We start from the raw sequence: 17,996 nt of genomic DNA on the forward strand, positions 1-17,996 counted from the left end.
TATATTCACAGATACGACTATGCTTATGAAAATTCCAGTTAGCATCTTGAAAATTCCGGTCGGAAGCACCTTGAAAGTTCCAATGCATATGGAACATCAGGATCTGTAGACGACATATCGAGAAGTCTCGAGGTTTGCCTCCAACGTAAAAATGCTTTCGACGCACCAGTTCCATTCCACGACCATAACCTTGTTCTCTCCAGCATTCCGACAAAGTTTCGCGAACTTTTTGGACTGGGAAGCCTTCTGAGCGATAAGTATATGAGTCGGACTGTTTTTTTTACCATTATTTATTACGACATCCTCCTCTGTGTATTTCTTGGGGAGCATATGCACATTTAGAACGCCGTGAGCCTTCAGTATCGATGACAGTACTTCTTCCCCACCGGGTACTCCTTCTGTCAAATTTATTGATTTGATACCCGCCCTTTGAAAGACCTTTGTGGAGAGCTTGGTTTTTTTCAGAACTTCTGGTTCGATTTCAGGTATCAAATAATCCTCAGGTTTAGGAAGTTCTTGGATCGGAGTTGTCTGTCTAAAAATTGAGAGTAGCTCGCTCACGAATTCGGGCATAAGAGCCCATTTTAGAGGATGGAAGCCAAAACTAGTTAAAAACTTCGCGGTTCTCATCTTTTTCGGAGCAATTATTGTATTGCATTGAACATCAACGGCTTTTAAAATGGTAACCCCGACTCTTCTCAGGAGCTCCAAATCAAACTCATCAATTTCTTCATGGCACCCCGTACAGACTGCAATTATGTCGTAAGGCTTCATGCTTTTGCCCTTAGGACGACCAGCAACAGTTTCCAAGTGCTCTCTTACTTTTTCTCCAACTTCTTTCAGTTTATTCAGCTTTTGAATCTCTTCTGGAAGTAGGGATCTATTCTTCTTTCTCTTGAGATTCTGCTCGAATTCATTTAGTGCCTCCATATCTGTGTGTAACTTCAATGCCGCCTTCTCCTTTGCCTTTCGAGAATTGCTGCTTGGTAAAAATTGGGAATGATCATGCGGCAGCGAGCTGAAAGAAGCATTTGGTGATGCTTGTCGTAGTGGGACGTAACTAGTTGCTTCTTGCGATAAATCGTCTCTTTGCGGTCCTACAATATCAGGCGCGCCTTCTGCAGCGATATTACTTGATGGAGTGTTGTCTTTGTGCGGCTCCAGAGTTTGATCTGGTGAGAAAGCATCGTCTTTCAAAAACTCGTCAAAAGCCCTTTTAGAGGACACCTTGTGTTCTGTATGTTTTTCTAAAGGCTCTTGTCTAGAGGAAGTACCTTCGACGATGTTAATCTGCATTTGAGGGTGAGGCTCTTCGGGGGTGGGCACTTCCTCAGGAATAGTAACTGGATCAGGGAAGATCCCATTATCAGGAAGCACATCTTCACATTGCGTTGGAGTCTCCGTAGCGCTATCCTGACCTCGGAGAAGTATGTGATTTTGAGAAGGCATGTCTGCCTCTTGTGGCAAAATCGTGTCTGTTAAGTCCTCGTCATTAATCTCCAAAGGCATCTGTCCCAGTTTTGTACTTAGCCCTCCTGGGGCAGGGATTTCATTATATCGCGTACCAACAAATGGCACTTGAGTCTGTTTTCTGTAGCAGTCCTCCAGCCAAAGATGATTCGCAATTTTACAAGTACCTTCCCACCTCAACGCAGCCTCGTATTTTTGACCAAGCGGCAAGCAAGTCAAAAGGTGAGTGTTTTTTTTCGTGAGCTCGGTAGTACTAACTCCTCCAAGCGCCTCAACTAACTTTTGAATGTAGTACCTCTGTTGTCCTAAATAATTGGTGTAACTCAAAATAAGCTGACCTTTGTTGAATACTGGGGGCCGTAGTGGAGAGAGCAAAAGTTTGAATTGTGGTAATACAAATGACTGTAGTGACCACATGTGAAAAAGCCAAGATAAGTTCCCTTTATGAAGCCCTCTTGAGTTCGCGCTTATGAAATCCTCTGATATCGAGTTTTGCCCCAGGAAGCAGTCACCGTTGAACTTTGATATCTCCATGGGTTCCGAGTGACGAATCGCGTTGCCGCCAGCGGCGAGTATGAAGTCGACAAGGAAATCGAAGCACTGAGATGGTAGAATTAAATCCGATGAAAAGAAAAATTCGTGACCGCACAGAAAGTCAGTGCACGAGCCGACCTGGGTCTTCTGTACAAGCTCCCATGTACTTGCGGATTTGTCTTCCACATCTTCAGGTCTATCATGTGGGTCAAGTGAATACGGGGTTTCGCTCACTAAATCGCCGCTCGCAAAAACGGCCACTGCCCATGTTGGAAGAACGTACTTGATGGAGAGCGATTTGATATCGGCAACTGCAGCAATAGCTGGGTCTTGTGCGTCGTTGGTGAGGATGTGACTTGTCTTGCTGGACAGATGGTCAATGCACACTCCGCCTAACGCGCGCACGATGGCTGAATAGAGCGTGTATTCACTCGGACTGAAGGCATGTTTTGAGACGTAAATTTGGTGATTTTTTAGAAGATGGGATGAATCAGGTGAGAAAGAACTCGCTCTAGTTATGCGGCGAGTTGCAACGCATGCGTTCACCCAGTCAGAAGTTACAACAGGTATGAGGAAATCGAAAGCTGCAAGGCGGTAGAACCAGAAGTCACAGGTTGAGGCAATGATTGCGTGAACCTCGAAGTCGAATGTCTTGCAAAAGACATCTTTGTCAAGCGCCTGGTGGGCTTCGTTCTCTAACACATTGTATATGGTGCACTTATTAGCAGAGTTGTTCTCAAGTATCTCGATAATACGCTCAGTTTCTGGTTCGGTTTCTTTGTTCGCGACGATCACAAAGTTGAGGCCTTGGAACAGCTTACTGCTTGCTGACATTGTCTTCAAGAAGCGGAGCGTAGCCACACTTGACGTCGAAATGAGTTTTGACGCGTCTATTCAACGCTTTCTTCGATAATTTTGTCATCTCATCGCCAAAAAAAAAAGGTGGCCGAGAAGTGCTCAATGGAGAAGACGAGCTCAAGCAAGACAGCGCCAGCTTCCAAACGCCCCCAAAATGTAGCATAGTACTCTTATCAGCAGCTGTAGTCAAGCCAGTAGTTTGGGGTCCTTTAATACCCCCTGTGACGGCACACATATCACGTTTTGCGAGCTCTGCTCTCGAAACTGCTAATCTTTGCACATTCAAAGGCGTGACGCTTCAACCAGTTTTCACTAGGCGTTTGGGCCAGCCGCCGCCGCGGGTCTTAGAAAAGGTAAATAGTTGACCATGTCGAGTAGCTTTACCCCCAGCAAATTTCTTTGATATATTTTTGCCCGCTCAAAGTGTACTTCAGCGGCCCAATCGTTAAAACCAATCTCAAAAACACAAGTTACCAGGAAAAGCGTACCACTTGCCCAATGAAAGATTATTCCAAGAGATTTGCAAGCTCCACAGCCAACCTTACTGCCCAAACTCTAGGGCAAGAAGCATATTCCCGCTATAAGCTCATGACATCCCAACTCGCTATAAACAAACTCTCCTCTCTCCCTATCATCTAATTGGGCGTGTGGCGTAGTTGGTAGCGCGCTCCCTTAGCATGGGAGAGGTCATCGGTTCGACTCCGGTCTCGTCCATTTATTTTTTGCACTTTTCCTCTGTTCGATTCCCGAGCGCCGCACCATCGATGCGCTACCCGGCCAAAGGCACGCCTTAGTGTGCCAATATATAGCCGGACCGCACGTGGCGATGAGGACGCTATTTGTCGAACATGTGCAATGTTATAGGTATCATGACTGGAGTTGTGAATCGCGTTTACCGTCATAGTAGCCTGGCAGGATCTTTTAGTTATCAAGATTAGTTCGTACACAATCTTGGTTTCAGGTAGGCTGCAGAAATGAAGTTCGGCAAGCACCTGGAGACCAGGCAGCTTGCTCTGCCAGAATACAACGGCCATTTCATCGACTACAAGTCGCTTAAGAAGCTGATCAAACAGCTGTCGCTCCCAGCTGTCGGCTCTAATGGAATCCTGGAGACTGGGGACGAGTCACTAGTGCACCAGGTACTGCAGGAACACAAAGCATCCTTTTTTTTCCGGCTGGAGCGTGAGCTAGAGAAGGTCAATGCATACTACCTCGAGAAGGAGGCAGACTTGCGGATCAAGTTTGACATCCTGCGGCTGCGGTTCGAGGAGTTCGAGAAGCGAGGAAAGCTGGCGTCCAAGAACACGGTGTCGTACCGGCACCTGCGCGATGGCATCAAGAAGTTCGAACGAGACCTCGCGCATCTTGAGCAGTTCGTGGAGCTCAACCGCACAGGGTTCTCGAAGGTGCTCAAGAAGTGGGACAAGCGGTCGCACTCGCACACGAAGGACTTCTACCTCGCCACGGTGGTCTCCGTGCAGCCCGTGTTCACACGTAATGAGGCATCGGAGCTCAATGACGCGGTTTCCGTGATCCTCATGCAGCTCAATGAGATCGGCAATTCCGAGGATTTCTTTTCTGGCTCTTTCAACGCTCGCACTGTGTCTACGTCTTACGCAAGAGTGCAAGACATCGACCCCGTTGCAAGCAGCGTGGCGAGCTATTCGCTGTCCGGCGGTTTCAAGCCGCAGACTGAGCCAGACTTTTTTGACATAGGCACAGAAATCGAGTCCTGGTATCTGGAGGCCCTCAGTATTGGCAAACTCAAAGACGAGGAGCCTCGTTGGACGCTGCTTCGTGACTTCCCTCAGCAAAAAGTTCAAGCGTTCGTGGAGTCTCATGTACCGCATAGCCGAATCGACAAGAACCTTATTGTCAGAGATGCGCTAACGAAGATTTTCCTACTTCTCGTGAGCAGTAGCATAGACGATGAATCATTGCGCGTTTTCTTCGAGTCTGCAGGATCCAGCATAGATTTATCATACACCGAAGAGGACGACGTTGTGTTCTCCAAGAGGAACATATTTCACGAAGCCGCTATCTGTGAACCTCACTCCAGAGGCTTTATCCTGTTGAGGGCATTGGATCAATGCAAAGGCTCTGCTTCCTTCGAAAGCACTCTGCGCACTCTGTTGAACGCGCAGGATGCAAATGGCCGAACCCCCCTTCATTACGCATGTGACTTGGGGAAGATGGAGTTTGTGAAGCTTTTATTGAACTCAAACCTCCTGGACTCGGTGGACATACTGGACAATGATTCGAAAACACCGTTGGTTTTGTCTGTCATCAAGAACCAGCCCGAAATCACCGAAGCCTTACTTGTGCTTGGCCACGCTAACCCTTCTCCTAGTGTCAAGGACTCAGGTAAACCGCAATTTGCCCCATTGAATGTGGCATGCGCTTATCAAAACTTTGCGGCTGCCAAGTTAATCTTAGACTTTAGTAATTTTGATCTTTCTGCCGTCCAAGATTCCCATGGGTTGTGTCCGCTTCACATTGTTGCGAAAAATGGCGGCGATGCTAAGATGATAGAGCTATTGGTGTCGCATGGATCTGACCCTAACAGAATAGATGGCTTCAACGGTTGGACACCTGTATTCTACGCAATTCAAGAAGGGCACAGAAATACTGTCGAAGAGCTCCTGAAGCACGGAGCTAGTATTGACATTTACGATGAGGATAATTTGTCACCGTATTTCTATGCTCTCTGGGAGGGCCATCTAAGCGTTGTTAACCTCTTACGTGGCCATTGCTCGCAAAAAACTGACACGACAAATCCTTCTATGGACCCTCTCAGATCAGTTCTTGAGCCTACCACTGTTATGAGATTAGAAGACTCTCTGCATGGCATACCCGATTTTACACTGCCACCACCGATCATCCCTCTACGAAAGTATGGTCATAATTTCTTGGAGAAGAAAATATTTGTTAATCTCAGTTTTAGGGCAGGCACCGCTTCAATTGTTTTGAACAAAGAAGATGAGATGGTTTTGTCGTCCCCTGGACGTATAACTTTAACTTCAAATGTTTCAGACATCATACCAAGAAACGTGATTCTTCCAACGGAAGACGACGATGAAAACTTTGTTGTTTTCCAGGTTGACTCTCTCGACGGCTTCTCAATTGACTTTGAGATTTTTCCGTCTTTTGGCACAAGGATGATCGCCAAGACCACAGCTATGTCTTCGTTATTTAAAGGGCATGACAAACAACCATCTAGTAAGGGCGCCTTCATCCTACCGCTATTCGATGCGCGCTTGAAGAATGTCGGCGAATTGGTGCTTGACTATACATTTATTTTCCCCTACAGCGGCAGGCCTTTAGAAATCACAAAGTATGAGACGTACTGGAAATCAACCACTGGTAATGAGACTGGAAAGTCAGGCAATCAGTTTATAACGTCCTCGTTGTCTGGGACTTACACAAACTTCTTCCTGTTCCCTCTAAACGATGGCACATTGATTGTTTCACCCAAAAAGGCATTCTCTACAGGCCCAATGGATCTAAAAATTTTTGATCTTAATGCCAACCAGCTCGAGAAACTTATGGGGTATTCATTGCAAGGAAACCACGAAGGCTCGAAGGAGGTGACATACGAACAGCTGTTAAATGAGAGGTTTACAACCTTGGAAACTTTGCTAAATAATACGCCTCCTAACGCTAAGCTCGAAATTGAGGTCTGCTTCCCCACTGCATGCGAGTTTGAAAGTATTCCTCTTAAACTGTCACCTCTGGTGAACATCAATGATTTCATTGACAATGTTTTATCCTCTTCATTTGCTCATGCTCGCCAGAGATTTCACAATGGTATGACTTCTTCCATCGTGTTCACGTCGCGCAACCCGGAGGTTTGCTCCATCTTGAACTGGAAGCAGCCCAACTTCCCGGTCTTGTTCTATATGAATGGCTTAAGGAAGGAGAACGGAGTTTTGGTTAAAGATACGCCGCACCACTTATCACACCTTTCCATGGATCCCGAAAAAGTCAACTATAAAGAACCTTGCTCACGGTGCATCCGCGAGGCTGTCCAATTTGCGTCATATAACAACTTACTCGGCGTGATTGTTCCATTGGAGCTACTACGTTCTAGCCAACAGCTAGTGAGTGAAATTAGAGGTCGTGGGCTCTTGGTAATCGGGTCGCTTTTCGAGGGTGAGAACATAGCAGTTGATCTGGCAGGAGAAGATATTAATGGCGTTAGGACCCATGATACGCTGCAGTTTAAGGGAAGCATTGACATGTAATATTGGGGCAAACGTTTGACACTTTCTTTTGTACTGGCATTGAGTTATAGATATAAGTAATTGATGACTAAAGCAGCAGCGTTACTGCTCGACGTTTTCAAGGAAAAACCGCTTAACCTTGTCGTCAGGCACCACGTCAAGCGGCGCTTTGCCGCTGTTATCTTGAAGTTCCCGATATTCGGCATTGTACTCTTGGACTAGTATAACTGCCACGTCCCCATGCCCTTCGGACAATGCGTGAAACAAGGGAATCCAACCCTGCACATCCTTGGCATTAACAGGAGAGCGCTCGTCACAGAGAAGCTTGACCAGAGGGATACTGCCCACGCTAGCAGCCCGATGAAGGGCGAGTTGACCTCTCACGTCCTTCTTTCTAACTGATGCACCCTCCTTGACGAGCAAGCGAGCAATAGCCAAATGCTGCTTGGAGCATGCGAGATGTAGAGCTGTGACGCCTTGTGATGTGCCCAGGTCTGCGTCAGGCTTGATGGCGTGGTGGAGCAGCTCGGTAAAGATGTCGAGGTTGCCAACGGAGCTCGCAATATGCAGTGGAGACCACCCAGATTCGTCAACTAGATCGTCAAGATCTACGCTCTGCATGCGAGACAGCAAGATTTTTACTATGCTCTCATGTTGGTATGAAACTGCCCAGTGTAAAGGGTACCTGCTATCGAGATCTTGTGAAAGTAGCAGCTTGGGTTGCTCCTCGACGAGCTCTCGAACTTTGGACTCCTGGCCCTCACGGCAGGCCTCATGGAGTGGAAAAGACCCTTGAGACATTGCGCTTATGCTTAGGGTTTTGCTTGATTGTCAAATTTCGCTGTAGGCGATATTTGCTAGAAATTTACAACTACAGTGATGAGAGCGAAAGAGCTTAAAACAAAGGGTTTTATTTATCTAAAAAGGACAGCCAAACCTGCGTTTTGCCGACCCGAGGCCCGCTGTTTTCTAGTACCCGTAAATTGAGGACTGAGCTTCAAAAACCTGGGGGCTTCACTCAGCTTTTTAATAATTAGGCCGTACTTGAGCCAAAATAAGTGTCCATCTTGTACACAGCGCTAACACATAAAGAACTCCGCACCAACGCCAATAGTGCCAAGCCCTGGCGGCCTTTTCGTCGTCTGCTCTTGCGAGTTGATAGCTATTGTTAGTACTCGTGAAGGATACTCAGAAGTACTCACGTCGTGATCGCGGGGTATCGCTTTCGACGGAAATTAGTGGCAACTAAAAACTAACCATCTTCGCGGACCCGAAGAGTTACAACAACCGACAGGGAGCACGCCTTAAGCAGCTATTGCACCATAAGGGTTTCTCGATATCATGAATAGGTCTCCAGGTGAGTTTCAAAGATTCGCTAAGACATTGCAGCAGCAGCTGCAAAGAGCGCAGAAGGCAGGAAATGGCAAAGGACCACAGGCCCCAAGAGGAGCGTTTGCTGGGCTAGGTGGGCTTGTGCTTCTTGGAGGTGGTGCATTCCTCCTTAACTCGTCGCTGTTCAACGTCGACGGTGGTCACAGGGCGATCATTTACTCCCGTCTGAACGGTGTGCAGTCCCGGATTTTCGCCGAGGGTACGCATTTCGCTATCCCATGGTTCGAAACCCCAATCGTGTACGACGTGCGCGCCAAGCCCCGCAACGTGGCGTCCTTGACCGGTACCAAGGACTTGCAGATGGTCAACATCACCTGCAGAGTGCTGTCAAGACCAAACGTGTCGCAATTGCCCACCGTGTTCCGGACCTTGGGTCAGGACTACGACGAGAGAGTGCTCCCTAGTATCGTGAACGAGGTTCTGAAGTCCGTGGTCGCGCAGTTCAACGCCTCGCAGCTAATTACCCAGAGAGAGAAGGTCTCGAGGCTTATCCGCGAGAACCTGGTGCGCCGTGCGTCGAAGTTCAACATTCTGCTGGACGATGTGTCCATCACCTACATGACGTTCTCGCCAGAGTTCACGTACGCAGTGGAGGCCAAGCAAATCGCGCAGCAGGACGCACAAAGGGCTGCGTTTGTGGTGGACAAGGCCAGACAGGAGAAGCAAGGTATGGTGGTCAAAGCTCAAGGTGAAGCCAAGTCGGCGGAGTTGATTGGTGAAGCCATCAAGAAATCCAAGGACTACGTTGAGCTGAAGAGACTGGACACCGCCAGGGAGATTGCGACCATCTTGAGCCAGTCCCCTAACCGTGTGATTCTGGACAACGAGGCGTTGTTGTTGAACACTGCGGCAGACACCAGGAACAGAAAGTAATTCTGTAGTGTGTTAGATAACATTATTTACTATGATCTTGTGTATAACCCTTAATGCTTTGAAATTGCCGGCAGGACGGGTATTGTGCTCACACGGGCACAGTGATTAGTAGAGGGAGGTCCTGCGCCCGAAGTGGCAGGGTGGGACGTAATGCCATTAGCGGTCCGGTGTGTAACGAGAGAAAGGACACATGGCTGTCAGCGAGCTATGGCGGCGGCACGGCGCGTGCCACCGGCGTCGTGCCGCGGAATGCACAGGCGCCGTGATGAGTGGCGAAAGCACCTAACAGAGGCGGTCTCCGGTGCCTTTTTTTTGTGTTTTTCGTTCTTGATTCCCGAACAGCATTATTTCAGCAGTGCTGCGGGACCGACGCCTGGCGGTCGACGCCCAGCGGTCGGTGGTTAGCGACCGGCGCTCAGTAGTCGTCGTCGCTATCTTCCTGTTTCTGCTCAGTGGCGAAGTTCAGCTTCGTGGGCTTGGCCTTGGCTGTGAACAGCTTAGATTTGTGGTCGTTCAATTTCTGCGAGCACGGCGACAACATGTCGTCGGTAGGCGACGCGAACTTGTCCCTGAGAGGCCTCACCTCTGGTTTTTTGAACATTGATCTGCGGAGGCTGGCTCCTGTGTCTTGAGCCTGGTGCAGTGGCTGAATCGAAGGTGTAGACATTGGGAAAACTGGACGTCTAGCGAGAAGAATGGAAGCACAATCGAAAAGTCTCCGGCTTTGTTACCGGTAAATTCTGGCATCGATCAAATCCCAGCTCTGCGATGTCAAATTTATACTCAGCTCAGATGCCCAATCCGGTTTGTTTACCTTATTCCATGTTAGGGAAAGTAATAGCCCTGACATTGCTGAAGTGCATCTTTGCGGCCTGCATGAAAATCCTCAAGCACGTGACTGGTTTTACACAAAGAATGGCGATAAGCACGTGCGCGTAAGCACGTGCAGTGGGCTTCATGACGTGCATCTATTGCTTTGTTTCGTGTGGGCACGTGAACCGGTAAGAGAGAGCCGGAGCCCGCTGGACAAGACATTCCCTGGCGGTTTGGTAGAGTCGTCAGAGCGGTCGCGCATTCCTAGGCATCACTGGAGCCGGCTCTGCGAGTTGAAAGAGTTACGACTGAGCAGTGCTTTGGCCTTTATGAGTGCTTTCTTTGCGTTATACTGGACATACTTTTGCATATTAAGGCACATAGACTACGCGCAGTCTGTAGTGTAATTCGCCGTGTCGGAGATGCGCTGCTTTGGCCTGTGTTCGTAAGATCCGACTAAACTGGCGGCTTGTAAATAGAGGTGCCCGTGATCTCAGCTCCGTTTGACACGGCCGCCGAAAAGAATGTCACGATCTTAGTATAGATATTTAAATAAAGTGCCTCTGTCGTGGTGCGAGGCCTAGGCACTACAGGCACAGATGTGCTTGATCTAGTGGTAAAGATAGAGATGAGTCTGCTACGCCGCCAACAAAAGGAGGCCCGCAGAAAATCAAAAGACGCGGGAGCGACAAATTGATTTTGTCATGCGCAATATGAGAATCTCAGCTTTTTGGCTTGATGGCCCTGAGGCCTAGAAAAAGGGGAGGCTCTTCAAGGTACCAGTATAATTCGACTTTGGCGAAACGAGAGACGAGAAGTGCTTCGTTGTTGACCTCGGCCGCAATTTCCGAGAGGTTCTGGGAGCTACCAAGAACTAGCCAATATAAACATCAATTTTAAAGGCTATGCGTGAAGTCGTGGATGCTGCAAAAACCGCGACCTCGTAGTGCGGATGCTTCCAGAGCCTGTAACCCGAGCTGGTCATAACTACTAGTTTTTCCAAGCGCAAGAAGCTCTGATTTCGCAAAACAAGGAGGAAAAAGCGAAGTCTGGTCACTCCGAGAGGGCGTTTTCATGTTTCTTCCTGATGATGAAGCAATCTTTCGTTTGTGGAAACTCAGCAGATTTCGGCCGTTTCGGTTGTTTAAGTCTTCGGACCTCAATAGCCGCGGAAGATGATTTTTCGACCGTCCTAACGTGCGCGCCTGGATGCTTCTTTTTTTTTTTTGGTTTACGTCTCATGCAATTTCATGCACATAAATGCATGAAAGTCCCCTTCTGCCATTGATGCCCTCCAAAATTACGAAGACCTGCCAGGGCGTCGATATGGTACCTAAAGAAACTGCATTGTGTGTTGACCAGAGCACAAGATTTTTGCTCACCGATCTAAGTTTGCGAAAAGGTTAAACGTTTTTCTTGGAGTTGTAGCTAGAACATGTGGGAAGGGCTGATGAGTATCGTCTCAATGTGCACTGGCGTTCAACAGGGCAATTGTCTTGGTCGCACTTTCCAACTGGATCTGGGCAATGGATATCCACTTCAATGACTGGCTGAAGGCATCGACTTATGTAACACACCGGAAGATCGAACTGATATTCAATGCATGTCTAAAGCATCTTCTTGATTGCTCAGTGGCTTGCATGCATATGTTCCGTCTGCTTACATAAGTACATGAAACCTGCATCTAAACTTGGATTTCAAGAGCGGCCCATAAAACATTACAAAGGACGGAAGCGCTCGGCATTGTTTCCGAAGGAAAGCGGCCAAGAATTACGCACCGTTGGCCAGCCTCCGAACTGGTCATTTCTTCGTGTTAGCATTCTCGCAAGCAGCTTTTCGAAGTCGAGCGTTGGGCATACAGTTGTTCGCCGTGATCTAAGTAATTCGCCTCTATTTACCTGAGTCCGTTGGCTCTTTCTGTCAAGTGTTGAAGAGTTGCACCATAACAATGGAATGTAAAATTGTCGACCCGAAATCCCGGCTTGTAGTTTTCGGTCAAATTGGACAAAGAGAACTTTGTCATGTTAATCCGCCCGTGACTGCCGCGAATCAGCACTTTGCCTGGCAAGATATCTAGCCGTATGAGAAGAAGATTATGCTAAAAGAAATACTCCAGATAATCGGATTTGCCACAAGTATCTTGAGTAACCCGTAACCTTGAGTGACTGAGAAGGTTGTTGGCCGTATCACTCCATAACGTAATAACTATTACACTATTGGAAGAATTCACTAAATTGTGCTCTTTGTGAAAATGCAAAAAAACAATCTGGCAGAGGCTTTTGAGTTTATGTAAACTTATTGTAGAATCGAATTGTTCAGAGAAATGGAAAAATAATTGCTCTCGAAGCCTTACAAGAAAAGAGCTTTCCGAGGAATTCTGGCGGGAAGCACATGAAAGATTCCAGGATTGTTTGGTTTTAGATGAAGCTTCAAAACAATCCCCTTTTTCAACTTTAAAATAGCAACATAAGTCCCAGGAGAAACGTGGATGCCATTGGGATAGGAACGTGACTCCCTTCATCCTTCGGTAAGCAATTATTGTGACAAAGTTGCAATCAACACAAAGAGTAATACTTGTGTCAAAAACTAAACCATTATGCGCCCTGCTTAACATCTCAAGCATGAAAATAATATAACATCAACATTTCTAGCTGTGAGAACGACTTAAGGCTGGGATTCTCACATAAAAATTGATCTTTCGCACCCACTAAAGCTCTTCATTAGTTCTGTTTGTGCGTTTCATTGGAAGTGAGTTAGCTAGAGTGTTCTTCAAGCTCAGTGTTTCAAAAAAAGCGTTGATGGATTAAGGACACTAAAAGAGATAAAATAAGGAGGGTGCTATTCGACTATCCGCTTTCAAACTCTGTATACACGGAAAAAAAATTGAAGCGCCAAGACTAACACACCTGGAGAAAGTGAACTATAAATATGCTGCCTACCGTCATCTGTTAGCGGCAAAGATATTTAAAGAGCTCACTACGTTATTAAATGATCACCTCAAGTACGCGCAGTTCTGTACGTAATATAGCTCGTTGAATTATGTAAAAGAATAGGATATACCTGTGCTCACTATGCAATTTATCATTTAGGTCGCGCCTAATACTGAATATCACAAAAGAGCATCAGGTTTTGCGTTATGACACAACTCAGCACCGAATTCACCTGATATATAGATACTCGACTTTCAAATAATATCACGGGCCTTGGCTTGATTGAGAAACCGCATATGATGCAATTATTTAGGACCTTTGCTTTAATTTTATTACCTCAAATAATTACAAAAACTTAGCCACTAAGAGATGAAAAGTTAGCATGGGAAACTGCTCTTTGTCAGATAATCATAATCAACACCATTTTGAAAGAATTTGAATCATTTCATCATATCTTAAAACTGCTTTCACCTAAGGCGTATCCTTCACCTTCCAATTCAAGTCTGAGATTAATGATGACAACGTTTTGGGTCCGCTACAGTTAGAAGAAATGATGTTCATTCCTGATACATACTAGGTTCGATAATTTTTGATTTCCAACATTTATCAAGAATTATTCAGTTCGCAAGTAACAAAGCACCCACTCCTGTTACTGAAATTACTCAATCACTATTGACAAACAGAACAAGTTATTGCGTGTGAATTAAAACCAATCGTTGTATCGAAGACAGTTTTAAAAACTCTCAAGTCTCAGACGAGAATTTTTCAAGGTTCCTCTTGGTCAGATGCTGCTCAATTGAAGCTGGAATAAGTTCGATTGTGGATATCTATGATAAGAAAGTTGATACAAGCATGGAGGGGTCAATGGATTGTAAGTCTTGGATGGTTGTATATAAAACCTAAATAGAAAGTTCAAATCCGTACAATGCCAAAACAATGTTTCCAAAGCTATCAGTGACTGACATTCCACAAATCCTGAAAATTATTCAGCCTCTAAAATATAAACCAAGCCGTCACTTTTAGGTCAGCAATGGAGCTCTCATCTTCATTAGACGAGCTTAATTGTGAGTGAGTAAAGTCTATAAGGCTTAGTGACAGATTTGCGGCTGCCTTAAAATAACAGATTGTATTATCCATGGAAAAACTGACATAGAGAAACTTGGAAGATTATACCATAAACTCAACAAGCAAAACGCCACTATATCAGCTTGTCTTTAAAGGTTTTGAGTGAAGCTGCCCCAGAAATCTTTTACATCACGCAAAAAAAATGGGTCCTTCAATGAACATACGCCTGTGAACATTCAATTATCTCAAGAACCGTAGAGATGAAGCTTTATTAGCCTTGGGAATTTAATGGATAATCGGCCAACACTCCGCTCGTATTTTGGTTTTGAGCACGAAATGAAACATCGACACAAGAAACTTTAGTGGCTATTGCATATGCCAAGTTAATGCCTAGCACTTCATATACAGAGAAGGTCTAATGAACTTGTTTTCTCAATTGAAGATCTAAATTCTAGCCGGCTTTGCCGATATAACTGGCATCTGAGAAGAATCTTCCAAGAGTGCCATTATCAAGACACCGGTAAAAATATCGAGATAGTCATCAAGTTCTATTCTCAAGCTTCCTTCACCCTGGCATGAAATGAATTATCAAATTTCAGCATTAAAGCAGGTCGTGATCGGACTTCGGAAAAAGCGGAAAAAATTTCATATGCAAAGATTTTCCGACACGATAGGCAACAATGTTGCATGAACTTGCAGAAACATTAGTTAGGAGCATATTTTGGCACCACTAATATGCCGGCGAAAACCTGCAGCGCATCTAAGGACGACAAAAAAATACTCAGAAGGACTGACCATTATAATGATCAACGACTGTGCGGAAAGCTCATGTGCGCTACCGCAAGGCAAATCGGGTTTGGCAAAACAATGATTATTAACTCCTTGTACGCATCGTACGTTGCCGCTAGCTTATTTCTGTTTCGAAGGCGCCTGCCTTCTCATGGAGGTTACGTCGGCAGTTCGAATAATAGCGCCCATTAAAAAAAAAAAGCAGTCAGGTCCTTCATATTTTAATGTCACTACCTCGCAAGGAGAATGAGTCTCTCAAGGCCCCAACCCAGCAGGAAGAAGGAGGCTCACGTCTGGAGACTAAAGATTTTGCGTTGTTCGAGTTGATGTAAATTCCGATGTTTTTCGACCCCAATGAAATGAACGGAATTCAAAATGGAAGGATAGAACCCCTTGGACTTGAGGCGTATTCCGTGGAGGCAACAACCCCTGTGAAACCGCTGGACGGACTTTTATTCTCCTCGGTAGAAAATTGTTGTATTAATTACCTTGAAGGCCATAATCAACCACTCTATCAAATATTCTCACCTAACGATAAAACCTATGAAGACGAGAAGGCCCGCAGCTTAGGAAATCTGTCGAGAAAGTCAAGTTGGGAAAGTGCGGAGCCAAAAACCTGTTTCTTAGTCAGTCGCTCTGAAACTTTCGACCATTATTCCCCTTACGAAACAACTGCTAATGGTGACTTGGAAATTGATGGACTCAATGATCGGCTTCTCATCCGTGAAAGCAACATACGAAGCGTTTCCAAATTAGATATGACTTTGGTACCACTAAAAATTGAATTTGAAGACTGGAATCCATTTCGTTACTCCAAGAAGGTGTCAAAGTATTGTTCAGATTCATCTGAAACAAGACAGTTTTTAAAGATCAGAAAAGTTATGCAAAATAACGTTATCCGGCTCTATTTTCAGCTTGAGAGTAGTTCTGGTTCTCAGGCGTTCAACGAAGGGGAGATGCGAATCTCTTTGATTAATCGCAGAGTTAATCCTTTGACTTTTGATAACTCTTCTCTCAACAAGCATAACTATGATGATTCCGAGGACCAATTGATTGATATGGCGTTTTTAACAGTATCCGAGTTTATTTCAGTCATAAAGTTCATCTTGAAGGACTTAGATAAAGGCAGCCCCGAGCTGCGATTCAAGCTGAAAAGAGACTTTCCCGCTTCCTCTTCATACGACCCCTACTTACCAAACAGAATAAGATCTAACATCAGAGAGTTTCTGAAAGGCAAGACATTGAGGGGTTTTGTTCCAAATGACTTCGCCGAAAAGCTGCTGCCTTCACAAATCGATTTCATGATTGGCCTCTTTGCACAAATTTCAAACTATGAAACTGAGAAGCCAACAAGGAATAATTCTCAACTATCAGTTGTGAAGCTAGAAGATTTTGAAAAGGCAGTCAAGAAGTGTGTATCTTTTTATTTCTTTGCTCTCCCCAACGGGCAAGGTTAATGTTTTTAGAAATCATTTGCGTCGGTGTAAAATTTGCCAAGTAATCCAAGAGGCTTTATAATTGTAATTGTGATGTAATATCGATATTATGCTTTACCTATCTTCCCATTGTTAAATTTCAGACGACTGATGAAACAAATTTTAGTCCACTCATCATGTATGATTATAAAGGCATTTTGATAGGTGATATCATGATATCTACAAATAAGAGTGCAGATGATTGTAAGAAATATGATTTGATTGGCTTGTCTTAAATGGGCTGCGTTAACTAAGCTTTACGGCTATATTGTTTCCTGTGCGATTTCTGTATGCCGGAATGTAGAGCTCCACTTGTGAAATACGACGTATCTGAGTCTGTTATGCTATGCTTCCGACCTATTGCTTAGTTGACAGAAACCGCGTGTCAATACGTTGAAGAAAATAGGATCTTCACCGGCAAAGGGTGAAAGATACCTTCTCAGGCTTTACTCTGCAGGCAACGAATTGAAGCAGATAGGTGAACAAAAAATCTCCCACAACATCTCGGGTCTCGGAAACAAGTACCTTTGCACCGACGATGTGAATGAAGGCAACCCCAAAATTCAAAGGAGCAGTAAAGAATGTAAGGTCTTGGGCGCGAGCTGAGTTTTTTCTGTTTTTCTTCTGAACCGTGTCCATTGTGAACCCACCTTGATCTCGAAAAAGAGAAAAGAGAGCCGTACACACTCTTCAGATAAGAAGTATACGTAGCGCTTCTAAAAGCAACATTCGTTTGAGTTTCGCTAACTTCCAGGCGTAAGAGTACCGCGCGATGAAAAAAAAAACTGACGGCCAGGATTTTCAGTCACATAATTTGAAATTATGAATTTGACTTACGAAGCACTTGCAGAGCCTCAAAAGGAACTGAGACTTGGGTGCTATAATAAGAGGCCACGACTAACGCAATGGGAGCCCAAGCCAGTTCCAAACCCCCGTTTCCCCAAAGCTAGCCTCAAATTGTACTCCTAAACCCTCTTTTGGGTGAGCGTTTGCCTGGACAGCTAATGCAAAATGCAGCCTAAGCTCAGCTCATCGGTTGAAAATCAAGTCGGTTGCCGCGGTCTCCCAGAGTTTAGTTCGTTTGCTTGGAAGACAGTGACTGGGGCTCCAAATCCTTGGTACGAGGTGCATGTTACCACGCGAAACCAAATCTCAATGCAGACTTGGTGTCATTACATAAGCATGCATTGAATGAGGACGCGACTTTTCATGTAGTCGTTTAGGCAAGGACGTGTCTACAAGCGCCGCGCATTGAACCGAAATTTCACTTCTGAAGAGCCTAGACGGAGGAGAGCCCTCAAAGCCCGACTCTCTCTTCGGACACATCTTCGGTGCTGATCGAATGATGTCCGCCAAATCATACCACACACCTGGAATTTCCGGGAAAATGCGTGCGACGTCGAAGCGGGCAAAGAGCTTCGGAGCCTTTTGGGTGTCCACGGGGACATCGGCTCAGAGCCGCATAGGAAGATGAGCTTTTCTCTGGTCTGAGCCGTCCGCGTAAAAAGTGCACTTTTGAACAGGCAACATCTGAAAAAGACGCCTCACGCTTACCAGAAAATCTTCGAAGTAGG

At 45.6% G+C, this 17,996-nt stretch overlaps 6 protein-coding genes and 1 non-coding gene across 7 annotated transcripts; 4 read left to right on the forward strand and 3 right to left on the reverse strand.

Moving 5' to 3' along the window:
* Positions 1–96: 96 nt before the first annotated feature.
* On the reverse strand, positions 97–2,838 carry RTT107 (Rtt107p; the record flags this gene model as incomplete). Its single annotated transcript, XM_002552252.1, has 1 exon — positions 97–2,838. One exon carries the CDS (start codon positions 2,836–2,838, stop codon positions 97–99), a length of 2,742 nt encoding a protein of 913 aa, XP_002552298.1.
* A 665-nt stretch (positions 2,839–3,503) lies between these two features.
* Positions 3,504–3,576, forward strand: KLTH0C01606r. The gene has a single exon. It is a non-coding gene; the product is annotated as a tRNA-Ala (tRNA).
* A 260-nt stretch (positions 3,577–3,836) lies between these two features.
* PHO81 (Pho81p) lies at positions 3,837–7,106 on the forward strand (the record flags this gene model as incomplete). The annotated part of the gene is made up of 1 exon (XM_002552253.1): positions 3,837–7,106. One exon carries the CDS (start codon positions 3,837–3,839, stop codon positions 7,104–7,106), a length of 3,270 nt encoding a protein of 1,089 aa, XP_002552299.1.
* An 81-nt stretch (positions 7,107–7,187) lies between these two features.
* On the reverse strand, positions 7,188–7,886 carry NAS6 (Nas6p; the record flags this gene model as incomplete). Its single annotated transcript, XM_002552254.1, has 1 exon — positions 7,188–7,886. One exon carries the CDS (start codon positions 7,884–7,886, stop codon positions 7,188–7,190), a length of 699 nt encoding a protein of 232 aa, XP_002552300.1.
* Positions 7,887–8,426: 540 nt separating this feature from the next.
* Positions 8,427–9,350, forward strand: PHB2 (prohibitin subunit PHB2; the record flags this gene model as incomplete). Its single annotated transcript, XM_002552255.1, has 1 exon — positions 8,427–9,350. One exon carries the CDS (start codon positions 8,427–8,429, stop codon positions 9,348–9,350), a length of 924 nt encoding a protein of 307 aa, XP_002552301.1.
* A 415-nt stretch (positions 9,351–9,765) lies between these two features.
* BNS1 (Bns1p) lies at positions 9,766–10,017 on the reverse strand (the record flags this gene model as incomplete). The annotated part of the gene is made up of 1 exon (XM_002552256.1): positions 9,766–10,017. The coding sequence occupies one exon, from the start codon at positions 10,015–10,017 to the stop codon at positions 9,766–9,768; it is 252 nt and encodes an 83-aa protein (XP_002552302.1).
* A 5,268-nt stretch (positions 10,018–15,285) lies between these two features.
* Positions 15,286–16,404, forward strand: KLTH0C01716g (KLTH0C01716p; the record flags this gene model as incomplete). Its single annotated transcript, XM_002552257.1, has 1 exon — positions 15,286–16,404. The coding sequence occupies one exon, from the start codon at positions 15,286–15,288 to the stop codon at positions 16,402–16,404; it is 1,119 nt and encodes a 372-aa protein (XP_002552303.1).
* Between the last annotated feature and the right edge of the window lie 1,592 nt (positions 16,405–17,996).

Source organism: Lachancea thermotolerans, assembly GCF_000142805.1.
Source record: "Lachancea thermotolerans CBS 6340 chromosome C complete sequence".
Lineage (NCBI taxonomy): Eukaryota > Fungi > Ascomycota > Saccharomycetes > Saccharomycetales > Saccharomycetaceae > Lachancea > Lachancea thermotolerans.